This window comes from Dysidea avara, chromosome 10 (genome assembly GCF_963678975.1).
Source record: "Dysidea avara chromosome 10, odDysAvar1.4, whole genome shotgun sequence".
Taxonomy (NCBI): Eukaryota; Metazoa; Porifera; class Demospongiae; order Dictyoceratida; family Dysideidae; genus Dysidea; species Dysidea avara.
The window spans coordinates 23,469,544-23,494,050 of NC_089281.1; the positions used below are offsets into that span (position 1 = coordinate 23,469,544).

A 24,507-nucleotide genomic window follows, 5' to 3' on the forward strand; every position below is an offset into this window, starting at 1 on the left:
ACTCAAAACGCATTGTACATAGCTCCAGTCACTTTTGTAGTGAAATACTTTAATAGATCATTCACTGATTGAATGAAATGTTACAAGAAATGTTGCTAACTTAGGAGCATAATGCAAGCATAATAGGAACACTGAAGAGCTATCATAATGGGTAAAAATTGGGGGAATTTTGGGCAAAATTTTGAGCATATTTGACTCAGGCTTAACCTTGGCGTAATAAAGTATAAGGATGGCTGGGGATGAGACTAAGTAGTACGAAAAGTTAATAAAAACTTTTGGTGAAAATGTATTATGTCACAGCCATTGATCATGTACACTAAGGCATGGTTTTAGCTACATACACTGCATATTAATTCAAATACCTTGTTTAATATCAACACTTCCGGTGTGTTCACCTTCACTAACAGTATTTGATGCCATTACAGTAAAGGTCCAATTTCCCTTTGTTTGATAGATGTGGGATATAGTAGGATAAAGAGACCTAGCAGTGTTGCCATCACCAAAGTCCCATTGGTAGGTTACATCTCCATAATCATAATTTCCAAGTCCACAATTCAGGCTGACATCAAATTGAACATTTGTTGCATTGATGAATGTATTAACAAGGACACAGATAATTGCATCTAGTGAAAAGGATCACATACAGCAACAATGTAAAATGGGTAAGCATCTTTATTATGGTACAGATTCAGTGTAACGCCACGCTTGCTCATGACCAATAGTATGATACTTGTTTGTCTCCATATTGATACAGTAGTAAATTGCATGGTTTTTCTTGCAAAACAATGTTTCACCCTAGAGTGTGATGTTGCAATAAATCTGTACTGTGTATTTGTCACCTAGTATAATGTTTTAACAAACTAGGCAATTACTAGCTAGCTATATATGTTACCACAGGAGTGCATCTCAAGAATTAAGGGGCCTCCCTTACAGGAAGCTTCTGTTATCAGTGGTATAGTTACCATTAAGGGAGCCAAGATGGTTGCAGTTTTTAAATTTGAACAAAACTTCATACAGTACTGCAAAGATCAAATACATAGAGAAGTCAGAGATACATAATTCATGAACATTGACTCAAATAGAGCATATAGTTATCTGGCTGTACCCTTTAATGGTATCGTGTATTTCTCAGTGTTGCTTCTTGTCTTGCTTCTTCAAAGCAGCTTTTTAAAGGCTATTAGGGCAACTATTGTAAAGGAACTTGCCATATAAAACTTGTCAGGGAGATCAATTTTTGAGAAAGACAAGTAAAATGAGTATTGTGATATTAGCATTGAATGTTATGAATGTAAACTGGTGATTTTGCCTAAAGAGGTTTCTTGTGAAACCTTAGGAAATACTTTGCCAAAAATACATGCGTTAGATCAGGAATTAAATGTTTAGAGTAAATCAACAGATCAAATTATGTTTATAATAAATTTACACATGCAAGTATGATACCTATGACTCTAATAGTCAGAGTAGCTCTCATCAAATTTCCTCCTGATACTGATACAATGAACATTCCAGTAACAGGAAATATCACAGAGTAGTGTACAAGATCGACACCTGTTACATTTACAATAACTTGACTACTTTCTTCATTTGTAATATTCCAAGTGTAGATAATACCATTCGCGACCTAATAAAGAAACAAGGAAGTATTTGTACATTGTACTCAAAGCTGAAAATATGTATCAGTTAGAAACTAATATGATGTAACACTTGACTCCTTATACTGATTAACTTGCTCTTAGAATTAAAATGTAGCTAGATACTGTAGCTACACACTCAAGGAAATTATATGAAATTACCAAAAAGTTATGAAGCCTCAAAGTTCAAAAAATGGCTCAAATTTTGTGTGTGAAAAAGGTACCTTTTTGCAAATCCAGCCACATTAAATTTTGCACATATACAAATCAGTCAACTTATTGTGCATCCACTCCTTGACAGCACGTGTTGTATGTGTGCACTTGCAGCATGCAACGCATGTGGGTGCTTGTGCATATGCATGCCTGTGTATGTATGTGTGTGTGTGTGTGGGTGTGGGTGGGTGTAATAAATGTAAGCTTAAAATTTTAATTTGAGACAGTGTAGACCAAATGCATATATGTACATACCTGATTTAATGTTCTGAGAGATAAACTGATGTTTTTATTTGCAAGTGCAATGGTCGGTCCAACAATTGTCAGCTGATCCACTGTCACTAGAATCAAAACAAACATAAATAATATAAGAACTTAAGATGGATACACACATACACCATTTTGTTGATACACATCTACTAGGGTTGGAATGAAGGCCACATTTTATCCTCCAAAGCTTTTTGCAAGAAAACTACCAAGCTTTGTTGATTATGTCATGTTAGCAATTAAAGATCATAACTGGGTATTCACCCATGCGAATTCACACTTTGTTGTAGCTGTAGTACAGGCTCTAGTACAACTGCTTAGGCTACAAATATACAATATTTGCAAGTTTCCTAGAAGTACATGACTTTATGACTGATTACACATGGTAGTATCCATGGTTATGAAGCTTTGAAGGAAGTAAAGCCACCTTTGAAGTTTACAAAACTTCCAAAGCTTTCAAACCTTTGTTCCAGTGCTAATATCTACCATCACAACAGCATGCATATAATAAGTACATTTAAAGAATTTCTGCATATGGGAGACATCAAACAAAAATTGTACTGAAGTACAGTTGAAGTGTGAACTGTACTTTATAGCCCACCAACTGTATTTTTTTTAAATTAAATGAAGGCACTGGCATTTTGTTTGTCAACAATCCTTAGGACAGCTAGACATCACCAACATAATACCAGAACTCAGTAATCAGCAACTTAGTCCACAGAAAACTATTGAGGTTTACAATAAACAGGCCTGTTTTATACTACAAGGAAGATATAGAACACTAGCATTAGGACTAACATACACTCACCTAGATTAGTACTATTAGCATGTTAATAAAGCACTTGTCTTCGTCTAGTGCTTTATTATCCATATGTCACTCACAGCAATGCTTTAACATAACTTATATGTACAAATTTTTGAGATACGTAATTTTCATGGATTGACTAATTTTAGTGGTTTTATTATTGAGGTAACTCATTTTTCACTGAGGTTGCCTAATAGAAAACATAGAGCTAACCCTGGTAATCATTAGGAGGATGAAAATTTTACAGACAGCCAAGCAACTGTGAAGTTTGTAAAAATCACATCCCTCAAAAATTTGTATGTGTACTGTTTACATATTGGTACCATATGCATGAACATAAAAACAAGGGCATAACCAGGGGGGTTTGTATGGTTTAGGCAACCCCCCTTATACAGTCGCAAAAGATTTTACAATTAAATTATGCTGTTGCGGCCCCTGATAATCAAATTGCACCAAAGGTGATTCATTAACAATGAAATGAAACAATTCTATTACGACGAAAATGGCAGAGATTATGAAATTAGTGGAGCTGAAAGGCAGCAGATGCAGTAAACTTTGGTGGTCGTGTTATACACATAGCATAAAGTGTTGAATACATGATACAGTTTCACTGCGAATATCTGTTTAGTGGCATGAGGTGAGCACATGCTGTCTTGAATTGGAGGAAGTAAATGTTTTTACTTGGAAAAATGCTTTGCCAACAAAGGAACTCAGGTCATTTGTAGAAACTGGCTGTAGACCTGGGAATTTCTACTTCCTAATACGATCTCCCTTCCAGAGAATCCTGGCTTTGCCTTTGAAAAACTCAGGCCATTTTCATCTAGGAACTGGCTGTGGGGGAAACACACTGGGAATTTCCACTTCTAAATTCAAACCACCTTCCAGGGAATCCTGGCTACATCTTTTAAAAATATTTGTGTAATAATATAGATGTATATGTGGTTTGTAGGTAACATTCATCATTGTATACGTACCTGCTTCAATATTGACAGATCTTGTCAAAGGTACTTCACTAACAGCATTTGAAGCAATCAATCTGTAGATCCAGGTTCCTGGTGTTTGGTAGTGGTGAAATATTGAAGGAAAAGTAGAACTAGCAGTGTTACCATCACCAAAGTCCCATTGGTAGGTAACCGTTCCATAGTCAAGATCCTCATTTCCACAATATTTAACAAGAAAAGTTACATTAAATTGAGAAACAAATGAGTCAACATTGATGCAAGTGATGTAATCTAATGACAAGACATACGTATGTGTGTAATTGACACAACTATATTACTGCATACTTTGGATTTCTACTGAAATAGTTTTTGAGAAACTATGGTCAGAATCATTAGCAGATGCCATAGTTAAATATTTATCAGCTGAGCTGTAGGAATGATTTGCTACACTACTTGTGGTCACAACTTCCTCTTCACCATCACCAAATGAAAAAATGTAAGAGTAATTTCCACTTTGCTGAAACAAAATATTATTTATAGCTATGCTCTAAAATTTACAACACATTGCATGTTTATACCTCAACTATCATAGAAAATGTGACAGTCTGGTTTACAGCAGCAACTGATGGAGTAGCCACCAGCCGAACAGGATTAACAGGAACTGAAAATTATACATAAAAATATATTATAAGCATGCACATGGCATGTGCATACATACTTTTCTTTACGTTCACTGATGACGTAGTAGTTGAGTGGCTAACAAAATTTGTTGCTGTACAAGTTACATTTTGTGTTCCTGTTTCATGAAAAGTATGTGTGGGCCCTGAATAATTTCCACCATTGTAGCTCCACTGGTATGTCACTGGTGAGCTGTAAGTTGAGTTAAACGTTAACTCCACCCTGGCAGCAAAGGTGACAGCAACATCAACTACTATATGTACTGGAATATAGATAATTACTCTTGAGATGGAATCTGAAATTACAAACACTACATAATTATTAAAGTCATACACAAAATTCACACTACCTAAAACAAGTATAGTTTTCTCTACGCTAGTATCACTTCCTCCATCTTTAACTGTGACAGTTATAGTGAAGCTACCAGGAGTAGTATACATATGGGTCTGTGTTCTACTAGCAGTGTAACTCTTTACAACAGTATTGGGAGATCCATCTCCCCAATACCATGTGTAGTTAGTAGAATCTGATCCATCCTGTCAGGGATGCAACTATTAATTTGAAAAGTGAATGGGAAATTCCTTTTAAGTTAGGTATTTACGTAAAGGATTTGTATGGGTTAAACAAAGGGTTAAAATTTGCACAGTAAGTGATGATCTCTCTTGTTTCACCAATTATTAATTGCAATGACCCCAATTAAACCAAACAACAAAACAATTTCTCAAATACTAATTACTGGAAATCAAAGAAGAGCCATTTTGCTTAGGTTCTGCTTGTTATACAGCCTTAGTTATGGACAGCTGCATATACAGTGTGCATACGTAGCAACCCAGGGAATAGAAATTGATGGTCATTGGGTAAATTTGTTCTCAAGATTGATGTCAGGAAGTCCCTTGAATCTTCATGGTTTATCCATCTAGGCTGGTGCCCTGTGAACAAAAATCTTATGCCTATATCAGTGTTATTGTTTCAATATTGAAATTTTGCTCCAAATTATCATTTTATTAGCTACATGATCTTGTTTGACTAGGTTTTAGATACAATGATCATAAATTCTATCCCACTAGTGACCTGCAAGAATTAAAATACTTATCTGAAGGGGTCCTCCAATATTTAAAAGTCTTTACTATTATTTTAAACTTTCCTGTTACATAGGTCTATCACAAATTGTAAAGACCTGTACATGCAAATACTTGTGTTGAGATAAGTAGCACAAGCATATGACCTTTCTGTGAGACCTGGAATTCTGCTATATATAAGTAAAATTGAAATTGCATTGTTAAATGTAGTGATCCTATTGTTACAAAAAAACTTTTAGAATTGCTGCCACTATTTGTTGTGATTTGTGATGGATGCATAAAGATATTATTAGTTACCACTAACAATAATATCCAAGCTGGTGCGGCCCTCAAAAGTATGGGTGAAAAAAGTTGTGAAATCAAAGGTGGCAGCCATTTCTGCAATGATCTTAATAATAATACTTTTTAATAATAGCTTATCATTGCTAAATTGTAGTGTCATTAACATCATTGCAACCATTTCATAGCTGCCACCTTTGATTTCACAACTTTTTTTCACCCATGCTTTTGAAGGCTACACCCTTTTTATACAGCTTGGCTGTTTTTGCATGGATTTCACTTCTTTTTTTGTATTTTAAATACCCAAAAGCCAACTATAAACTGGCTCTGAGGCTTTTGTTTACTTATCTACAGATACAGTAGTGATGATATAAGACAAACTAGTGCTCTGTATACCAATTAAATACAGAAAAATACCTACCAATTCAATACCAAAGGATCTATGCAATAACCAATAGCTAAATACTGTTAATGTTGCTTGTCAGTTTAACCCGGTCAGCAGGTCTTACCCTGTTGTGAGCGGGTTGCCACCGTCAACAGATGGTGGTTGTTTTGGTAGGTGTGCAGGGTTCCATGGATTCTCCTATTAATTCTCAAATAGGCCCCTTTTCAACACTTTTACATGATGTATACAGCATGTTTTACTACAAAGGCTTGGAGGTAGGAATGCTTGGGGATTCTAACATTCTCTGAAGCCACAAGAATTTCCGCATGCCAAAGAAAGGCGACTGCCTTTCCCTCCAAGCCATAGGAACCGTAAAACCCCAGGGATATTCCCTGCACACCCACCGCAAAGGATGACCTCAAATCAAAACGATTTCCAGGTTGGTGTAAATGTTTGCTGCATCGCACTGAACTATGTTGAACTGCTTGTGTCAAATGAACCATGTTGAACCGCTCTGGAGTGGACCTGCTAGGGATGGTTCGATCTAGTTCTACATACCCAATATGTACAGTTGTGACCTTGCAATTCAGCTTAGTTCTAATAAACAGAATAAGATGTGAAAAAAAATACAGCTAAAATGCATATGGTGACTGTAATGATGAAATGAGGCGAGCATGAGTTCTCCTGTGCATGTTGCTCACTCCTTAACCCAAGTAGTATAATTATAAGCACTGGTAACAAGGGATCAACAGGGGGTCAGGTTATGCTCCCCTGGTAAAGCTAGACTGACTGTGAGAGCAATTTAAGTTGTTAGTATTGTATTAAAAATTTGCTTGACTGCATGTTGTATCAGGGTGAGTGTTCTATATTAGGGTGACTACTCCACTAGAGTATATCGATCTTGCTTGACCAGTTTCTGAAAAGTAAACCTCAGTAGCTATCCACTTGGAGCTGCACTGGATGGACTCTTACTATGTACACTATCAGTTGAACTAAATAGCATACAAACCCTGTCAATAGATGCTTTCAATGCATCTAATGGTCCAACATAACTCCCAGTTCAGTGACTTCAGATACAAATACCTAGTGAAGTGGCTGCCTCACCTGCCTACACTATAGCTACACCTCAGCAGGGACACAATTAATATGTAACTGATATCGGATCAACTATAGGTACACCTGTAGTAATTAGAAGGTAGATTCATTGTCTGTACTAGCTAGCTCTATAAATGCTTCAAAGAATCTGCTCAAAGTGTGGTGTAAGGAGGTTTGTACTATGCATTATGCTGACTGCAGGATGAATGAAGCTATAGGTTGCCATTGGAGAATAATTGGACTTGAAGCGTTGTGCCATTATGATTTAAAATGAAGACTGGTGTTGGGTTATATAGTCTGTGGGAGGAATAGTAAACATCGGTGCTGCTCAGCATTATAGCATCTCTCAAGTAGGAGACACTAAACCATTCATGTAGAGTACTGCACAGTTGCCTGGAGTGTGTGTGTATGTCCATCCCATTTATCCCTCAGAATCTGCAGTCACAGATGAGGTAGTGGAGCTGGCTGGTGGCCGTAAACAAAAGAACAAACGCAGGTTACCATGGGAGATGTGGTCGGCTGTGCTATTATTGTACACCTGCTAAGTGTCTACAGGCTACACCAATCTCGAAATTAGTAAAACAAGAACCACAGGCTGCATTACAAGTACGGGGCAGCTTTATAGTGTCTATTCACAGCAGTGACAACTCTGGAATGGTCAAACTCAAATTGTACCTGACTTCTTCCACAAAGCTCAAACAGTTGGATTTTTCTTTTTTACAATTACTATGACGTTATATTTTGACCCCATGCAGTGGTAGATGCCATTTCTTGTTTTGCTTTGCTTGCCAAAACACACTACAATCTGGCACCTCTGTTTGAATCAGATGATTGAGAGTCCGGGAACTATTGTTCCAACAAAAGTAGACTCAACCCATTCCAATCAGCTACGGTTTGCCACCAACACAGATCAGTTCAAACTTTATCATTCAGAAGTATATTTAGTGTTGGCTGCTGTTGCATACATGCGGAACATAAATGATTTGGCACAACCAACAACCTCCACGGCTTGCTTTTCCCACACAATCTGTCCTATACCCTAGCCATAGTATATAAGTACAATTCAATGCCCCTGGAGTTCCTTAATATTTGCAGATTAGAAAAAATTGTATACAAGTTGTGCTACCCATTAGAGCTGCTCTAGACAGTCCAAGGTGTACATAGCTCCACAATACCTTATCCAAGTGCCCACCAGATAGGGAGTCTACATACCAAATTTAAAGAATTATCTTCCTAGCCATTTCTGAGATGCAAGCGGCCAAAGTTTCATTTAATTTCTTTGTTTTTTCTTCTTCTCCACTTCACACACAAGAAGCAGCAATCTAGTGGAAGCAACAGTCGTGAACAATTTATACATAGTGTGTTTCCAAGACAAATTTTTTTTTTTTTTTGAGTTTGTTTACAAGTTGCAAGATAGATGGTAAAACACTGGGGTCATTTGAGTGATCAAACTCACTGGGTGTTGTTTGGAATGGCTAAGCTTGCTGGCCTCATCCCAGGTGCAACATGCTTGGTTTTGTATTTGTTAATTCTCCGTCTTATATCCTTTTAATTAGCTTGGCTAGCACTGGCCATAGTCTCTGTTGTATCTTTGGTATGAACAATATCTATGGGGTCGGGATCCTTGAAATGGCCGACAGGTTAGAAAATTGGTAATTAGGTACCTCACATAAGCTTTTCCTAACTAAATATCATTATGTGAATGGGCAACATGTGCCATGCCATTTAAAACATTTATTTCCTTCATTCACTTAAGTATTGCGAATCACAAAACATATTGTCTGTAGTCACCTTAGTAACACACAATACATTTAAGTTATTATGAATATATAGATGTACAAGAATGACTATCTCCAACTGCATATGAAATTACCAACATGTGCAATTATATCTACACACATGCATGTGCATAAGTATTATATATATACACACACACACAAATATATAAATAGGTGTTCTATCCCTTTAGGGGAGGGGGTGTGGGGCAATACCTTTTCTGCACAGATGAAAACTCTTGTCACCAGTCAACACTGATTGCCACTTAAACTCAATTGTCACTATTGCAAGTTACACCCTCTGCCAATTATTGCAGTTTGTATGCTAATGAGGAGGCACTACGGAGGCGCACACATTCACCCAGCGGTTCACGCTGGGGCACTGCGGACCCTGAGACCAAGGAGTATTCATTATATTAAGGTCCCAAACGGCATCTATGGAGGAGTGGAGGTGGTCACATATTGTCTGTACCATTACCTCAGAGACACTTATTTGTTGTAAATGTAATACATGTACCAGAATGACTACAAATGAAAATACTAACATCTAACATACACTATATATTACACACACACACACACCCATATTAGTATGTATCAGTGTTCTATTCTTTTAGGGGGGTGGGGGTGGGGGCAGTACCTTAATCTTCCCAGGTGAATGCTCTTTGTTACCGATCAACATTGATTGCTTGTTGCAAATTACCCTTCGCCAAATTATTGCAGTTTGTATGCTAATAAGGAGGCACTATGGAGGCGCACACATTCACCCAGCGGTCTGCACTGGGGCACTGCAGACCCTGAGACCAAGGAGTATTCATTATATTAAGGTCCCAAATGGCATCTATGGAGGAGTGGAGGTGGTCGCATATTGTCTGTACTATTACCTTAGACACACTTATTTTGTTGTAAATGTAATACATGTACCAGAATGACTACAAATGAAAATACTAACATCCAACATACACCCATATTAGTATGTATCAATGTTCTATTCTTTTAAGGGGGGGGGGGGGGGGGGGGGGGGCAGTACCTTAATCTGCCCAGGTGAACGCTCTTTGTTACCGATCAACATTGATTGCTTGTTGCAAATTACCCTTTGCCAAATTATCGTAGTTTGTATGCTAAGGAGGCATGTGTTAAGGCACTACAGAGGTGCACACATTCACCCGGTGGTCCACGCCGGGGCACTGCGGACCCTGAGACCAAGGAGTGTCCCTAATAGTAAGGTCCCAACAGCATCTATGGAAGGGGAGTCGCCTACGAACAACAAAGACAAATATATTGTAGCTAATTAGAACTTGCTTGGCATCATTGATACACAGGTTTAGTTGTTAAAAACGGAGCAATCTTGTAACCTCCTGGACGATTGTGGGGACGATATTCCGTGTTAGGGGAGCTGTTTAATAGCCTCCGTTGGTTCCTGTGTTAGCAGTAACTTCCGTTAAGTTCCCTGACTTTTCTGTTATCTCCTGCTACTGCACCTCTTCTGGGCATCTTTTAGGCAGAATATCGACGAATGTACTGGTGGTAACGTCCGGTCTAGTTCGCTGACTTTTCTGTGACGCCCTCCTGTGTGTCACTTTGGCGGCACATCAACGAAACGATGAATGTCTCATTGAGTTGGCAGCATTGAACTTCCGGTATAGTTCCAAGACTGTTTCATTTTCTGCCGTAAAGCTGCTCTTGCAGCGTCCTTTTTTGGCGGTATGTTAACGAAACGACAAGATTCGCTATGCCATGTAGCACCATGTGTTCTAACACCTCTCCACGCGCCTTTTTCTTGTAACATATGCGCCATGTTATTCTTCAATTATTGCCAACCCTTCTCACGTGTGTGCCTGCCCAATCTTCCCCCTAGTCATGGTGAAGCTTCGGGTTAGTCACTATCATAATACATATACGCATGCTTGACTGCAACATTAACCTAGTTTAACTAGTTAAAGTCCATATAATTGCTTTATACTTTTGTGCTTGCTTGTTCATGGCTATATGGCTGTATAATTACAGTGTGTGCCATCTATTTGCACTAGTTATTTATAACAACATTCCAAGATTGATATGCATGATTGTACTATCTCTTCTGAAAATCTATGATCATGTTTTCTGGGTCAATCGTGCCTACATCAGCCAGAAGCAGCTTTTAAAGCAATTCTTTTCTGTATCTTCTTTTCATACACTCAATGACTCCTTGGTCCATAGGCTGAATAAGAGAGGTAGTATTCGGAGGTAAGAATAGGCATTTAATTACATGGTTGGAAGGTGATTCCAATACATCTTCAATTTTTAAGTTATTTCCATAAGTAGTTTACCCTGTAGGCATGACAACAAGTTGGCCTTTTTTAATGCAAATAATCATCCATGCTGTTTATCAGACTTGCACCAAACTAGGTATGAAATTATGCCACATTATGTTCTTAAAGTGCACCAAATTTCAAGAAAATCGAGCTATATATGTATTTGCATTTTTGTAAAGTGTGCAAAAAGAACTAGTATTTTTAAAAATTGTTAATTTAAAAACGAAGTAGGGATCTATGCAATAAAAAGTAGTGAAACAAGAGATGATGGTATTGCAGCATAGTTTGGTGGGAAAGTCCCTACTTTGGCATTGAGCAAAATTATAGCTAATGTGCCAAAGTAGGGACTTTCCCATCAAGCTATGCTGTAATACCATCATCTCTCGTTTCACTACTTTTTATTGCATAGATCCCTACTTCATTTTTAAATTAACAATTTTTAAAATACTAGTTTGTTAGTTTTTTGTTGTAGCACAGCTAGCTAGTTACAGCTTATTAAAGTACGTACTGTACCAAAATTGGAAGCATATAGGCCCATAGTAGTGTGCATAGCTTACCTTTGATCGTAATAGCAGTGGCACTCAGATCTATGACCTGCATTCTCAGTACGATGGTCCGCGTTCTATTCACCCCAGAGAAAGTTGTTTGAACGAATAGGTCCTTTCAGTTGTCTGGAGCTTAGTCTCGACTAACAGGATGAAGTAATACAATTTCCACTCGAGTACTATCCAATCACATGAATCATTTGCTGATCTCGCTGTCCGGCACTGAGTGGCTGAGTCAGTGTGTTCAGAGGAACAAGCCGTCGATTATCAGTCCATCTCAAGTCTCTTCATCGATTGCAGTCCAGATGTTGGCAAAAGTCGAAGTGACAACTAACGCCCCGCTCTTTCAGCAGCATAAGCGCTTTCTGAAATAATTTTGTGGTGTCTACAGAAAAGTGTTGATATGGAAAATTAATGCTTCGGTATGGTTTCGATGCTTAAAGAAGAAGACAACCAATTTGATTGAAGATAAAAGGAAATACAAGGCGCACAATTGTCGGAACCCCAAAAGGCACATCCTACTGGTGAGTTTGTTGTTGTGGCGTAAAATGGTGACTGTGCACTACTTCATTTGGGCTCTAGGCTTGCGACTAAAATGAGTGAGTGAGTGAGGCAGTGAGACTAAAATTGGAGTTTTTGGCGATTTAAAAAATTTTTATATCTGGCCACCTGTAAGTGTTTTGTTGCATTTAATGCTGTTTTATGTATTATATGGACTAGTACTATTCTGTAAAGATGATTTTCACTGCATAAAATGTCTGTAGGATAACTTTTAAAGGCAGAATTTAGTGCGGCATGAAGCATTCACCACGATCCCTACTTAAATGGTACAACCGTACCATTTGTTAATCTAAGCCCACCGACCCCCCTAAATGAAGAAAAAATAATGAAGAAATTAAGCCGAACTTTGAAGGCTAATATTTCACCATTGCATTAGGCAATCTTATTCAAATTTGGTATGTGGTGTGCTGAAAGTGGAGGGCATTTGCAGTACAACAATTATTCTAATTGGAGAAGGGAACACAGAGCTACATATGCATGAAAATTGCATTTTCTTTCTTCCTATGAATATACTCATGGTGTGGCATGCCGGACACACTACCATGTGTCTTGGTTTTGGGGTGCTACAAAAAATATTAGTTACTGTTTAACAATTATAACACAACTGACAAGGTGCCATGAAGGTAAGTTGAGGCTAGTTTCTGGTTGATACTTTGGCAGGATATATAGTCCAAAACCATTGTGATCCTTACTAATCTAAGGATATACTGTCAGTACTTAATGATACCATATAGAATCAAGTATATATACATAGCTACATACGTAGGTAGGAAGTGGCATAATTACGTATTGTTTTATTACTTACAGGTACTTGAAGCAAAGTAAATTGAGTTATTTCATTCACTCCAATGTAGCCTGTTTCTTCAACAATGAATAGCATTTGTTGTCCTGCATATTTGCATACAATGACACAATAGTATTATTATGAACAAAATAGGTATGGACTAGCCTTCAATATGAACATCTTTTGAAACATTAAATAAGTAATAATTTCCATTTTTATCAATCCCTAGTGCCATCACCCTGTAAGTTCCAGTATCATTAAAGTTAATAGAAAGGAAAGTCATGTCTTGGGTTGGACCAAACTCCTTGGTTACTCTACTGTCAAGATTAATGATTTTCCATCCATAAAACAGTTGGTTAGGTATCTACAGAAACGGTTGTATTTTTACATAGCATACTTCACACACACGCACGCACGTACACACGCATGCATGCACACACACAACACACACATGCACGTATTTGCACACACACACATACACATGCATGCACGCATGCACACACACACATGCACGCATGCACACACACACATACACACACACGCACGCACGCACGCATATGCATCATTCTATCTATCATTCTCATTCATCATTATGTATACCACATGGTTTTGAGGGGAAAAATTTTCCTGCAATTTTTGCGGATTGGGAAAACTTCCTCAAAATTTGCAGCTCAATAAAAATTAAAATGGTATTGAGACATAAAAGATCCTGAAAAGCAAAAAATACCCCCCTTGATAAAATGCTGTTATACAGTGTATAGGCATATTTTTAATATACAAAAATAATACTATATACTTAGGTCACAATAAGCTCTGTCATGCTGTAGCTGGGTTTAGTTTATTATGCCTATTATGTGTTTATAATTTAATTGCCTGTTATCAAGAGTTCATAAGATACTGAGGAGAGTATCCTACGACCATTCACAAATACAGTTTCCCTGAGCATTGTGAGTGTGGCAAAATGCTACTGTTGCAAGTATGGAAAATGCAAATGATTATTGCACTTTTATGGTTGCTCATATGTCACAAACCACAGCATCTTCTCACTACATCATAACTTCATGATATTCCTTTCTATATACAAGGGTATGAGAGTAGGATACTCTCCTCAGTAGTGATTAGTTAGAAACAATGTTAAAAAGTACAATACATAGCTAGCATTTTCATCACCATATGATGAACATAATTGCCTTCTGGGAATTTTGTTTTACACTAAAATTGAATACTTTATGGTTTTCATTCTCTGTTGCATGCGATGACTGTTCTATTAGAGTGTTTGACTGTTCTACTAGAGATCATCTTTTACGAACCATTATCTTTGATTGATATTAACCAGTCTTACTGCAGTCCTGGAGGGACTCTACTATTTCAATGTGTCCCAATATTTATTATCTGATTTACTGTCTGTCTTCACTAATTTTATCATCATCAAGATCATCATCAGAGATTTGATCCCATCATCTGACACGTTTGATAATACAAAATTCAATACCAATGTTCAGCTAGACTGTTTTACCATGCTTTGCACTAATTGGCACATGACTGCATTTGTGAAGCTTTAAAATTCAAACCCACAATGAAAAGCTGATGATTCTGTAGAGTATAAGATTGGTCCTAGAGTGCTGTGCAGGGTAAGGGGAACTGTAGCTTTTGTCAAAGAGGTTATGGAGGGGCTTCAGCCTATCTAAAATTATCTCTTATTGTCATTGAACAATTGTGCTGATTGTGTTACACCAAATAGCTAACTATACAAATGCTTAAGATGGCTAATTCCAATTACCTAACTGCTTGCAGCAATGCACAATGCAATGGAAATGTAGTCTGAGCCCCTCCCCCTCCCGAAAGTACAATATCTCAACTCTGGACCAGTGCTGAAAAGCATGTTTCTATTATTTGTGTGGGTCTACCATTTTACAAAACCACTCCAAAATGTATCCATACAAAAATGGTCATAGCATAGAAAAACCATAATATATACCACTTTAACGTGGGTGTTCAAAGGTGCCGTTCAGTGTTTAACTCGCATATTCCCTGGGCAATATCATAGGAAAGCGGTTTGCCAATGACTTTGATACCCAGCCAGTTCAAAGAATCGATGTGCTTTGACTCATTATATTGAGCGACATAGAGCTTTGTATTGTGGGACTCATTTTTGTAGTGGCTGCTAAGCTTAGTACATTTGCTAAGATAGACTAGTTGGTTGTTACTAAAGGATAATAAAGGCACAAAATAATTGTTTGGGTGATCATGGATGCGTATTTCTACCCACCATGTATCAGCCTTTGAACAGACCACGGAACAGCAAAGCTACTACTGCTACGTTGAAATATGAAGAAGACAAGCAGCCTGATTGAAGATTAAAAAGACAAGGAGCACAGGGCGTACACTTGTTGGAACCCCAAAAGCACATCCCACCGGTGAGTTTGTTGTTGTGGTGTAAAATGGTGACCGTGCCCTGCTTCGTTTGGGCTCTAGGTTTGCAACTGTGGTCAGTGAGATGAAATTTTGAGACGATTTAAAAAAAATTCTATATCTGGCCGCCAGTAAGCGTTTTCTTGTTTTTAATGCTACAATTGATGTTAGATAGACTAATATTATTCCGTAAAGGTGATTTTCTTCGCATAAGAAGTTTCTAAGCTGGTTTTTAAAAGGCTATATTTTTGGCGGTTTCGGGGGATTCCTACTTAAACAGTATTACTGTACTGTTTGATAATTTTCAATTACATATGCACCCATGCACCCATGTATATATGTATATGGGTGTATGCACCATGTATATATACACCCATGTATATATGTATTTTCAATTACATATGCACCTATACAAACATACAAGTTTTGCTTACATAATAGTCAATGTGCAAATAATATGCAACTGTTGTATGAAGAGCTGCACTATCTGGTCCTATAATCTCAACTCTGTCACTAATATCATCAGCAACTGTATAATGAAATAAAAGCATATAGCTATACTTAGGCCATGTAAACTTTATTAGCTGTTTCATGGGCCCGACTGACTCACCTCTTCCATAGATTGAAAAATCAAAATAAATAAAATATTATTAGAAACTCTGAGCACAAGCATCGTATTGTTTCAATGCATTTAACTGCTGTTTACCTAATCAAAACCTACCTCAGAAACACACAATGATTGCAAATGAGTTACTATTTTGTTGACCACACCCATTACTTGTATTTTGTTGTTTCTGTACTCTGATTTCTTTTATTTGTATGCAGACCCACAAACCCTATACTCTTCCCATGAAACAACCAATCAAGATGAAGTGGCCCTATTTACAATACCATAAAGTGATGAGGAAAAATAGAAATCAGTACACCTGTTGGCACTTTGATCCTCCCATGCAAACTACAATATAGTAGGGATCATGAAGGCTTGGGCTTTCCTATTAAAAAATATCACCTAAAACTATCAAACCACCTTACCTTCCTTCACTCCAACTCGGCAGCATTGATTATACATAAACAAACCCAAACATGCCTTCAGAGCGACTCCAAACACTGCCAACAAGTTTCTATGAAATTCAAAACATAATTAGTTATCTGAATTTTCTACTATTTAATTAAATAACTAATGCCTTCATATTTAATTAAATAACTACTGCCTTCAGCCAAGCAGATGCAACTATAGTTATAAAGGCCTTGGGCTGGATTTTTTTTCACTGTTTGACTTTGACATGACATAAATTCCTAGCCATCCATATGGATACACGGATATAAATACAGTAAGTCCATGATGCATGCATTGCAGCTGTTGCAAATAGCAAAAAGGCATTTTATAATCCACTTGCGACCAGCTGAAACATCTTATTGCTCCTTGTAGCAGCTGCTGGTGACATCCTTGTAACAAGCCATGGGTTTCATTAGTTGTAGTAAGCTTTGTTCTACAAATTAAGCTATTGTAATCTCGTACCCACCCTTACAATAAGGTAGCACCCCCAGGGCCTTCATTTAGGACCCAGTGTTTATTTGAGCCTAGGGCTGCACCGATTCTAGCATCGGTATTGGTATCAGGCTGATACTGCTGTTTTCATTAAGTACCAGAATCAGCCAATATATTGTTGCAGATATCGATTCTTATCACGAGCGAGAATAAAATAACATTCGTTTGTACTTGCTTATTTTACTAGCACAGTGGATGCCTAAAGCATCAAGTATAACACTAATAGCTAACTACCAGCAAAATGGCTGATCTATGCTGAAACCTACGTGTGAAAACGCTTTACTGAGGAAAAGATTGATATACAGTCAATAACTCTAATAGAGCAATCAGGTAGAAGTGACTGTTTCAGTATTAGAATATTGTGTTTTTGTAAGCACCATTATGATATGATATTATCTACACTTCTCCAGAAGAATACTGGAATATCCACTGGTTTGCATTTCAGTCACTTCCTTTTTTGATTGGCTACTTCATTATAAACATGAACCATACTGAAAACATGTACAAGAATACCACGAAATGCACTATATAATAAATGTGTGCACTATGAAGTAGCTACTTTAAAGTACTTGGTATCAGTAATTGTACTTGCAGATACTTCCCAGCTGAGTACTTGGTATTTGAAGTATCGGTAAAAAGTGGAATCGGTGCAGCCCTATTTGAACCGATGATAAATACGGTACTTTGTCCCAATTTCTTTCTTCATTGATTTGCAGGCAGCATGGCATGGATTCTATCACAAGAATCGTATGTGTTTCATAGTGGGTGGGTTGATTGCAAAGGTGCTTCTCTTCATTTGTAATGCTGGAACATAGCTGAAAACAATGCAGAATGGCCCTTTGACCTTTTAGTAATTAATAATCAGGGCGCATGTTTAGTTGCACAATTTACTTTTATAATATACTAGCATTGGTACCTGCCCTATGTGCAGGACCATCTCCACATTAAACATTTTAATGCCACGAAGAGGGACTAAGCATTAAACACCAGCACTGCTAATGTAGCTATGTAGGGTACATGGTGATGTCACATTTTTTAAAGAGCATGAGGTTTTCTTATGTCATTAATGATGCAAAACACTAAAGTTTATTGTTTGTGGTTTTGACAGGAATGTAGTTTAATTATTCAGTGCATCTTCCCTACCAGTGACTTCAACGTGCTGTATAGAACAAACGAAACCTTTGCTGCTTTACATGAGAACTAATGCAACAATAGTTAATATATTGGGAACCAAACATAAATATTAGTGTCCTATATATTTGCTGTGTAGCATGTATGTCGATAGTGCTTTAAAGTACATGATCCTTATGCAGTACATAATAATTTATAGTGAAGCATGCATGCAAGGCTAGCTAATTAGTTAAACTGCATGCGAGCTAAGGCAATTGTATACAGTATACCCTACATTACATACAGGTTGTGTACACACGGTACAGTTTCAGTTTATGATTTTGATGTTTACCTTACTGACTGTCACAAAGAGAAATGAACTTGAGCATAATTTAAAGTCAACACAATTTGCAGTTATGGTTACTGCATGGCAAGCAAAAGTTCAGAACTTGTCCTATGCACTTTCAGTTCTGATGTTGCAGTGACACATATACCTCTTGCCATACAAAAACCCAGTTTTGAAACACCTGCAGTGTAATTGACCAATAAGGTAATGTATGAATCTTTAGAGTGAAAGCATGTAAGCAGGATAGTGAAACAGTTGTGCCAGGTCAGATGCAGTTCCTCGGTGTAAACTATGGATCTGTATGGTTCCAGTATTATCATTTTTCAGATGCACAGTAGTATTTGTTCAATCATGCAAGCTGCCTATTACTACAGCAGTATTGAGGTAAGTCTGAACAAACAGTTTTTCATGTCAGTGCACACCTATGTGCTTAAAACAAAGATGTAGATATTCTGGATACTGGTGAAAGAAGCTTTTACCTACTCTAATACAACAAACTGGACCAACACACAGATGGACAAATATGTTGGCAATTTGTCTGCCCTGTCCCAAAAGTGCTATAAGAGTCCCTATTATGTGAGGTAATTCAGTGCCAGTGCTGAAAAACTGATCATAAGAGTTTGTAGATAAAGACTTGCATGGAACAGATAGAGCAAAAAGGTGCATCAAAAAGGTCCCAAAAGTGAAAAAAAAAGTTATGACCTAGGCGGGGATTGAACCCTGGCAGGTTATAATAACTTGGGGTTAAGGGAGGTGCACAAATCGCCACAGTTGTTTATCAGTGGTTTTGACAGGAATGTAGCTCAACTTTTCAGTGATCCTTCCCTACACCAGTGCCTTCATCGCCCTATAAAGAGCGAACAAAAGCACGTATTGATTTGCTACAACAACACTCAAGTTGCCAGATGATGGGCGTTTAATTTCGCTAAAGTCCCGCCTCGATACGTGCTTTGCATGCCAAGATATGATGAGCTAAAAGTCGTGTTTTAAAAAGGTGTTCACAAAAAGGTACTGAGTAGAAAGAAAAAAATCTGTCAACACGTGGATTTGAACCCACGACCTCTTACACGCTAGTCAGGCGTTCTACCACTTGAACAGTATGTGCTGTGGTTTTCAAAGGAATGTTGCTCAAGTTTTCTCTACACCTTGGCCTTCTACGCGCTGTAGAGACCGAACGGAAGCACGCGTGAACTCGTGATAACAATCTTAGAGTAGGCGGATGATGAGCGCTTCATTATCAGCACAGACTATGTCGATTCGCGCCAAGTCTGGTGAGTAAGCAGCGTGACCGTCAGACAGACAGACAGACAGACAGCTTTATATATATAGATAGATTTGGCATCATTCTTTTCTTTGGCACAGCATGCACTGCCAAGCTATCATGAGAGGAAGGTGAAGCTGGTTTTCAATGAGTACTTTTAGTAGCAAATGCATCTTTTCATAGCCTCCATTACATATAAAGTACTCCCATATTGCATGACAATATGTAACAGTATATAATATATCACTAAAGGTAATTGTCTACTAACCTGTAAAAGATCCACCTGTTTGAACACTACTAATTTCATTGTAAACTATAAGATTGTATTGATAATATCCTTGCTCTTCAAATGTGTGATTTAGTAAAGGAGATGTAGTGTAGACAATGATTTCATTAATGTAATGGAAAGAGAAAAACCATTTGTAAGTCACTGGATTGTAGTATTCCCCTTTGGTCTGATACTCAGTAGTAGCAATGAACAACTTAACAAAAGCAGAATCAAGATCAGGAAATATCTCAACTTCTACTCTAGCGATTGTATCTAGAATATATTTCACATAATTTTCACACCAGCGAAAAATATATAGCAAAATTAGCTACTAGTTCATAATAGATGTAAATAGATGGTGATTATAGTTACTCTAAAATATTAGATATTAACACTCACAAGTTATGAAACAACACTATACACAGAGGTTAAGTTTTGAATTGATTGGTAGATCATTTTAAAGTCATATGTAGGTCATCATAGATTTACCACGCAGCATGTACGTATTTAAGTTGCTTTATACATAATACACGTACTTTCAATAAGTACAACAATTTCTGTACTAGCATTTCCAGCAATAGTTGAAGTAAGTACTCTGACAGTATAGTAACCAGGAGCACTGTAGGAATGAGTGACAGTCTCGGAAATAGTCCACACAGCATTTGACGAATCATTATTATCTCCAAATGTAAAGTAATAGTCACCATTTTCATTCTGAAAAACAACAACTAGTGTCAGCAATTTTGTTTCATAATGTGATGTATATATATATCTAATCAAAAACAGCCAAGCTGTAAAAAAAGGTGCGGCCCCCAAAAAGGCCATGGTGAAAAAAGATGTGAAATCCAAGGTGGCGGCCAAGAAATGGCTGTGATGGTAGGTTAATGGTAAAAATTTTAATAATAACAATTCAGGTGAATTTGGTGCCAAGACCAAGTGGCACAAAATTCATCTGAAATGTCGTTATTAAAATTTTTACCATTAACCTACCATCACAGCCATTTCTTGGCTGCCACCTTGGATTTCACATCTTTTTTCACCATGGCCTTTTTGGGGGCCGCACCTTTTTTTACAGCTTGGCTGTTTTTGATTAGATATCACTTCTTTTTGTATTTATATACTGCAAAGCCGGCCAATGGCTGGCTTTGGGGGTTTTTTAACCCATGTGTTTTTTCTTTACCACAGGAAGAAGAAAAGAACTTAAAAAAGATTTTTTATACTTCAATTATTTTTGATTTTATTAGTAATTATACAAATTATATACATATATTTATTACATGCCCATTATTCCCCACAGGATATTATTTTGCAGCTGATCTCTCTACTGGGTGACTTGAAATGTAGCTGAACTATCTATAAGGCGACCTCTTCTAGCTGATCTCTCTACAGGCTGATTTGTTTCTAGATGAACTCTCTACAGGTGATTTGTTTGCAGCTAAACTCTCTACATGGTGGTTTCTTTGTAGCTGAACTCTCTACAGGATGGTTTCTTTGTAGCTGAACTCTCTACAAGGTGACTTCTTCTAGCTGAACTCTCTACAGGGTGATCTTTTTGTAGCTGAACTCTCTACAGGGAGATTTGTTTGCAGCTGAACTCTGGGTTTCTTTGTAACTGAACACTCTACAAGGTGACTTCTTCTAGCTGATTTTTCTACAGGGTGCTTTCTTTGTAGCTGAACTCTCTATATGATGGTTTCTTTGTAGCTGAACTCTCTACAAGGTGACTTCTTCTAGCTGAACTCTCTACAGGGTGATCTTTTTGTAGCTGAACTCTCTACAGGGTGATTTCTTTGTAGCTGAACTCTCTATACGATGGTTTCTTTGTAGCTGAACTCTCTACAAGGTGACTTCTTCTAGCTGATCCCTCTACAGGGGGATTTGTTTGTAGCTGAACTCTCAACAAGTGATTTATTTGCAGCTGACCTCTTTATGTGGTGGTTTCTTTGTAGCTGAACTCACTACAAGATGACCTCTTCTAGCTGATCTCTCTCCAGGGTGATGTGTTTCTAGCTGAACTCTCTACTGGTGATTTGTTGCAGTTAAACTCTCTACATAGTGGTTTCTTTGTAGCTGAACTCTTTACAAGGTGATTTCTTCTAGCTGAACTCTCTACAAGGTGATTTCTTTGTAGCTGAACTCTCTACATGATGGTTTCTTTGTAGCTGAACTCTCTACAAGGTGACCTCTTCTAGCTGATCCTTCTACAGGGCGATTTGTTTGTAGTTGAATTCTCTATATGGTGATTTGTTTGAGGCTGAACTCTCTACATGGCGATTTCTTTGTAGCTGAACTCTCTACAAGGTAACTTCTTCTAACTGATCCCTCTACAGGGCAATTTGTTTGTAGTTGAATTCTCTACACGATGATTTGTTTGAGGCTGAACTCTCTACATGATGGTTTCTTTGTAGCTGAACTCTCTACAAGGTGACCTCTTCTAGCTGATCTCTCTACAGGGTGATTTGTTTCTAGCTGAACTCTCTACAGGTTATTTTTTTGCAGCTAAACTCTCTACATGGTGGTTTCGTAGTAGCTGAACTCTCTACACGATGGTTTCTTTGTAGCTGAACTCTCTACAAGGTGACTTCTTCTAGCTGAACTGTCTACAGAGTGATTTGTTTGCAGCTTAACTCTCAGAGTCTACATGATGGTTTCTTTGTAGCTGAACTCTCTACAAGGTGACTTCTTCTAGCTGAACTCTCTACAGGGTGATCTTTTTGTAGCTGAACTCTCTACAGGGTGATTTGTTTGCAGCTGAACTCTCTACATGATGGTTTCTTTGTAGCTGAACTCTCTACAAGGTGACCTCTTCTAGCTGATCTCTTTACAGGGTGATTTGTTTCTAGCTGAACTCTCTACAGGTTATTTGTTTGCAGCTAAACTCTCTACATGGTGGTTTCGTTGTAGCTGAACTCTCTACATGATGGTTTCTTTGTAGCTGAACTCTCTACAAGGTGACTTCTTCTAGCTGATCTCTCTATAGGGTGATTTGTTTCTAGCTGAACTCTCTATAGGTGATTTGTTTGCAGCTAATCTCTCTACATGGTGGTTTCTTTGTAGCTGAACTCTCTACATGATGGTTTCTTTGTAGCTGAACTCTCTACAAGGTGATTTGTTTGCAGCTGAACTCTCTACATGATGGTTTCTTTGTAGCTGGATTCTCTACAAGGTAACCTCTTCTGGCTGATCTCTCTACAGGGTGATCTTTTTGTAGTTGAATGTTCTACAGGGTGATTTGTTTGCAGCTGAACTCTCTACATGATGGTTTCTTTGTAGCTGAACTCTCTACAAGGTGACCTCTTCTAGCTGATCTCTCTACAGGATGATTTGTTTCTAGCTGTGTGAACTCTCTACAGGCGATATGTTTGCAGCTGAACTCTCTACATGATGGTTTCTTTGTAGCTGGATTCTCTACAAGGTAACCTCTTCTAGCTGATCTCTCTACAGGGTGATCTTTTTGTAGCTGAACGCTCTACAGGGTGATTTGTTTGCAGCTGAACTCTCTACATGATGGTTTCTTTGTAGCTGAACTCTCTACAAGGTGACCTCTTCTAGCTGATCTCTCTACAGGATGATTGTTTCTAGCTGTGTGAACTCTCTACAGGCGATATGTTTGCAGCTGAACTGTCTACATGGTGGTTCTTTGTACCTGAACTCTCTACAAGATGACTTGTTTCTAGCTGATCCCTCTACAAGGTGACTTCCTCGAGCTGATCTCTCTACAGGTTGATTTGTTTGTAGCTGAACTCTCTACAGGGTGATTTGTTTGCAGCTGAACTCTCTACAGGGTGATTTGTTTGTAGCTGAACTCTCTACAGGGTGATTTGTTTGTACCTGAACTCTCTACAGGATGGTTTCTTTGTTACTGAACTTTCTACAAGGCAACTTTTTCTAGCTGATCTCTCTACAAGGTGACTTCCTATAGCTGATCTCTCTATAGGGTGACTTGTATCTAGCTGAACTATCTACAGGATGATCTGTTCATAGTTGAACTCTCTACAGGTTAATTTGTTTGTAGCTGAAACCTCTTGTTTCAAACTGATCTCACTGTAGCATAACTTCTTTGTAGCTGAACTCTCTACAGAGTGATTTTTTTTGTAGCTGAACTGTATATAGGGTGATTTGTTTGTACCTGAACTTTCTACAGGGTGATTTGTTTATAGCTGAATGCTCTGCAGGGTGATTTGTTTGTAGTTGATCTCTCTACAGGGTTTCTTTGCAGCTGAGTTCTC

At 37.8% G+C, this 24,507-nt stretch overlaps 1 protein-coding gene across 3 annotated transcripts in view; it reads right to left on the minus strand.

The window, feature by feature from the left end:
- The window catches only part of LOC136237147 (uncharacterized), a 68,830-nt gene that overhangs the window by 5,773 nt on the left and 38,550 nt on the right, over positions 1-24,507 (minus strand). Inside the window, exons 20-32 of one of the 3 annotated variants that reach the window (XM_066027454.1) lie at positions 20,815-20,992; positions 20,279-20,551; positions 16,179-16,273; positions 13,498-13,696; positions 13,354-13,436; positions 4,885-5,071; positions 4,576-4,830; positions 4,436-4,518; positions 4,203-4,374; positions 3,891-4,148; positions 2,100-2,179; positions 1,441-1,621; positions 363-623 (exon numbers count right to left, since the gene is read on the minus strand). In XM_066027454.1, coding sequence (XP_065883526.1) covers positions 363-623; positions 1,441-1,621; positions 2,100-2,179; positions 3,891-4,148; positions 4,203-4,374; positions 4,436-4,518; positions 4,576-4,830; positions 4,885-5,071; positions 13,354-13,436; positions 13,498-13,696; positions 16,179-16,273; positions 20,279-20,551; positions 20,815-20,992 — 2,305 coding nt within the window. Of the gene's footprint in view, positions 1-362; positions 624-1,440; positions 1,622-2,099; positions 2,186-3,890; positions 4,149-4,202; positions 4,375-4,435; positions 4,519-4,575; positions 4,831-4,884; positions 5,072-13,353; positions 13,437-13,497; positions 13,697-16,178; positions 16,274-20,278; positions 20,552-20,814; positions 20,993-24,507 lie in introns of all 3 variants that reach the window. The other 2 variants (XM_066027453.1, XM_066027455.1) reach the window with 2 other exon arrangements.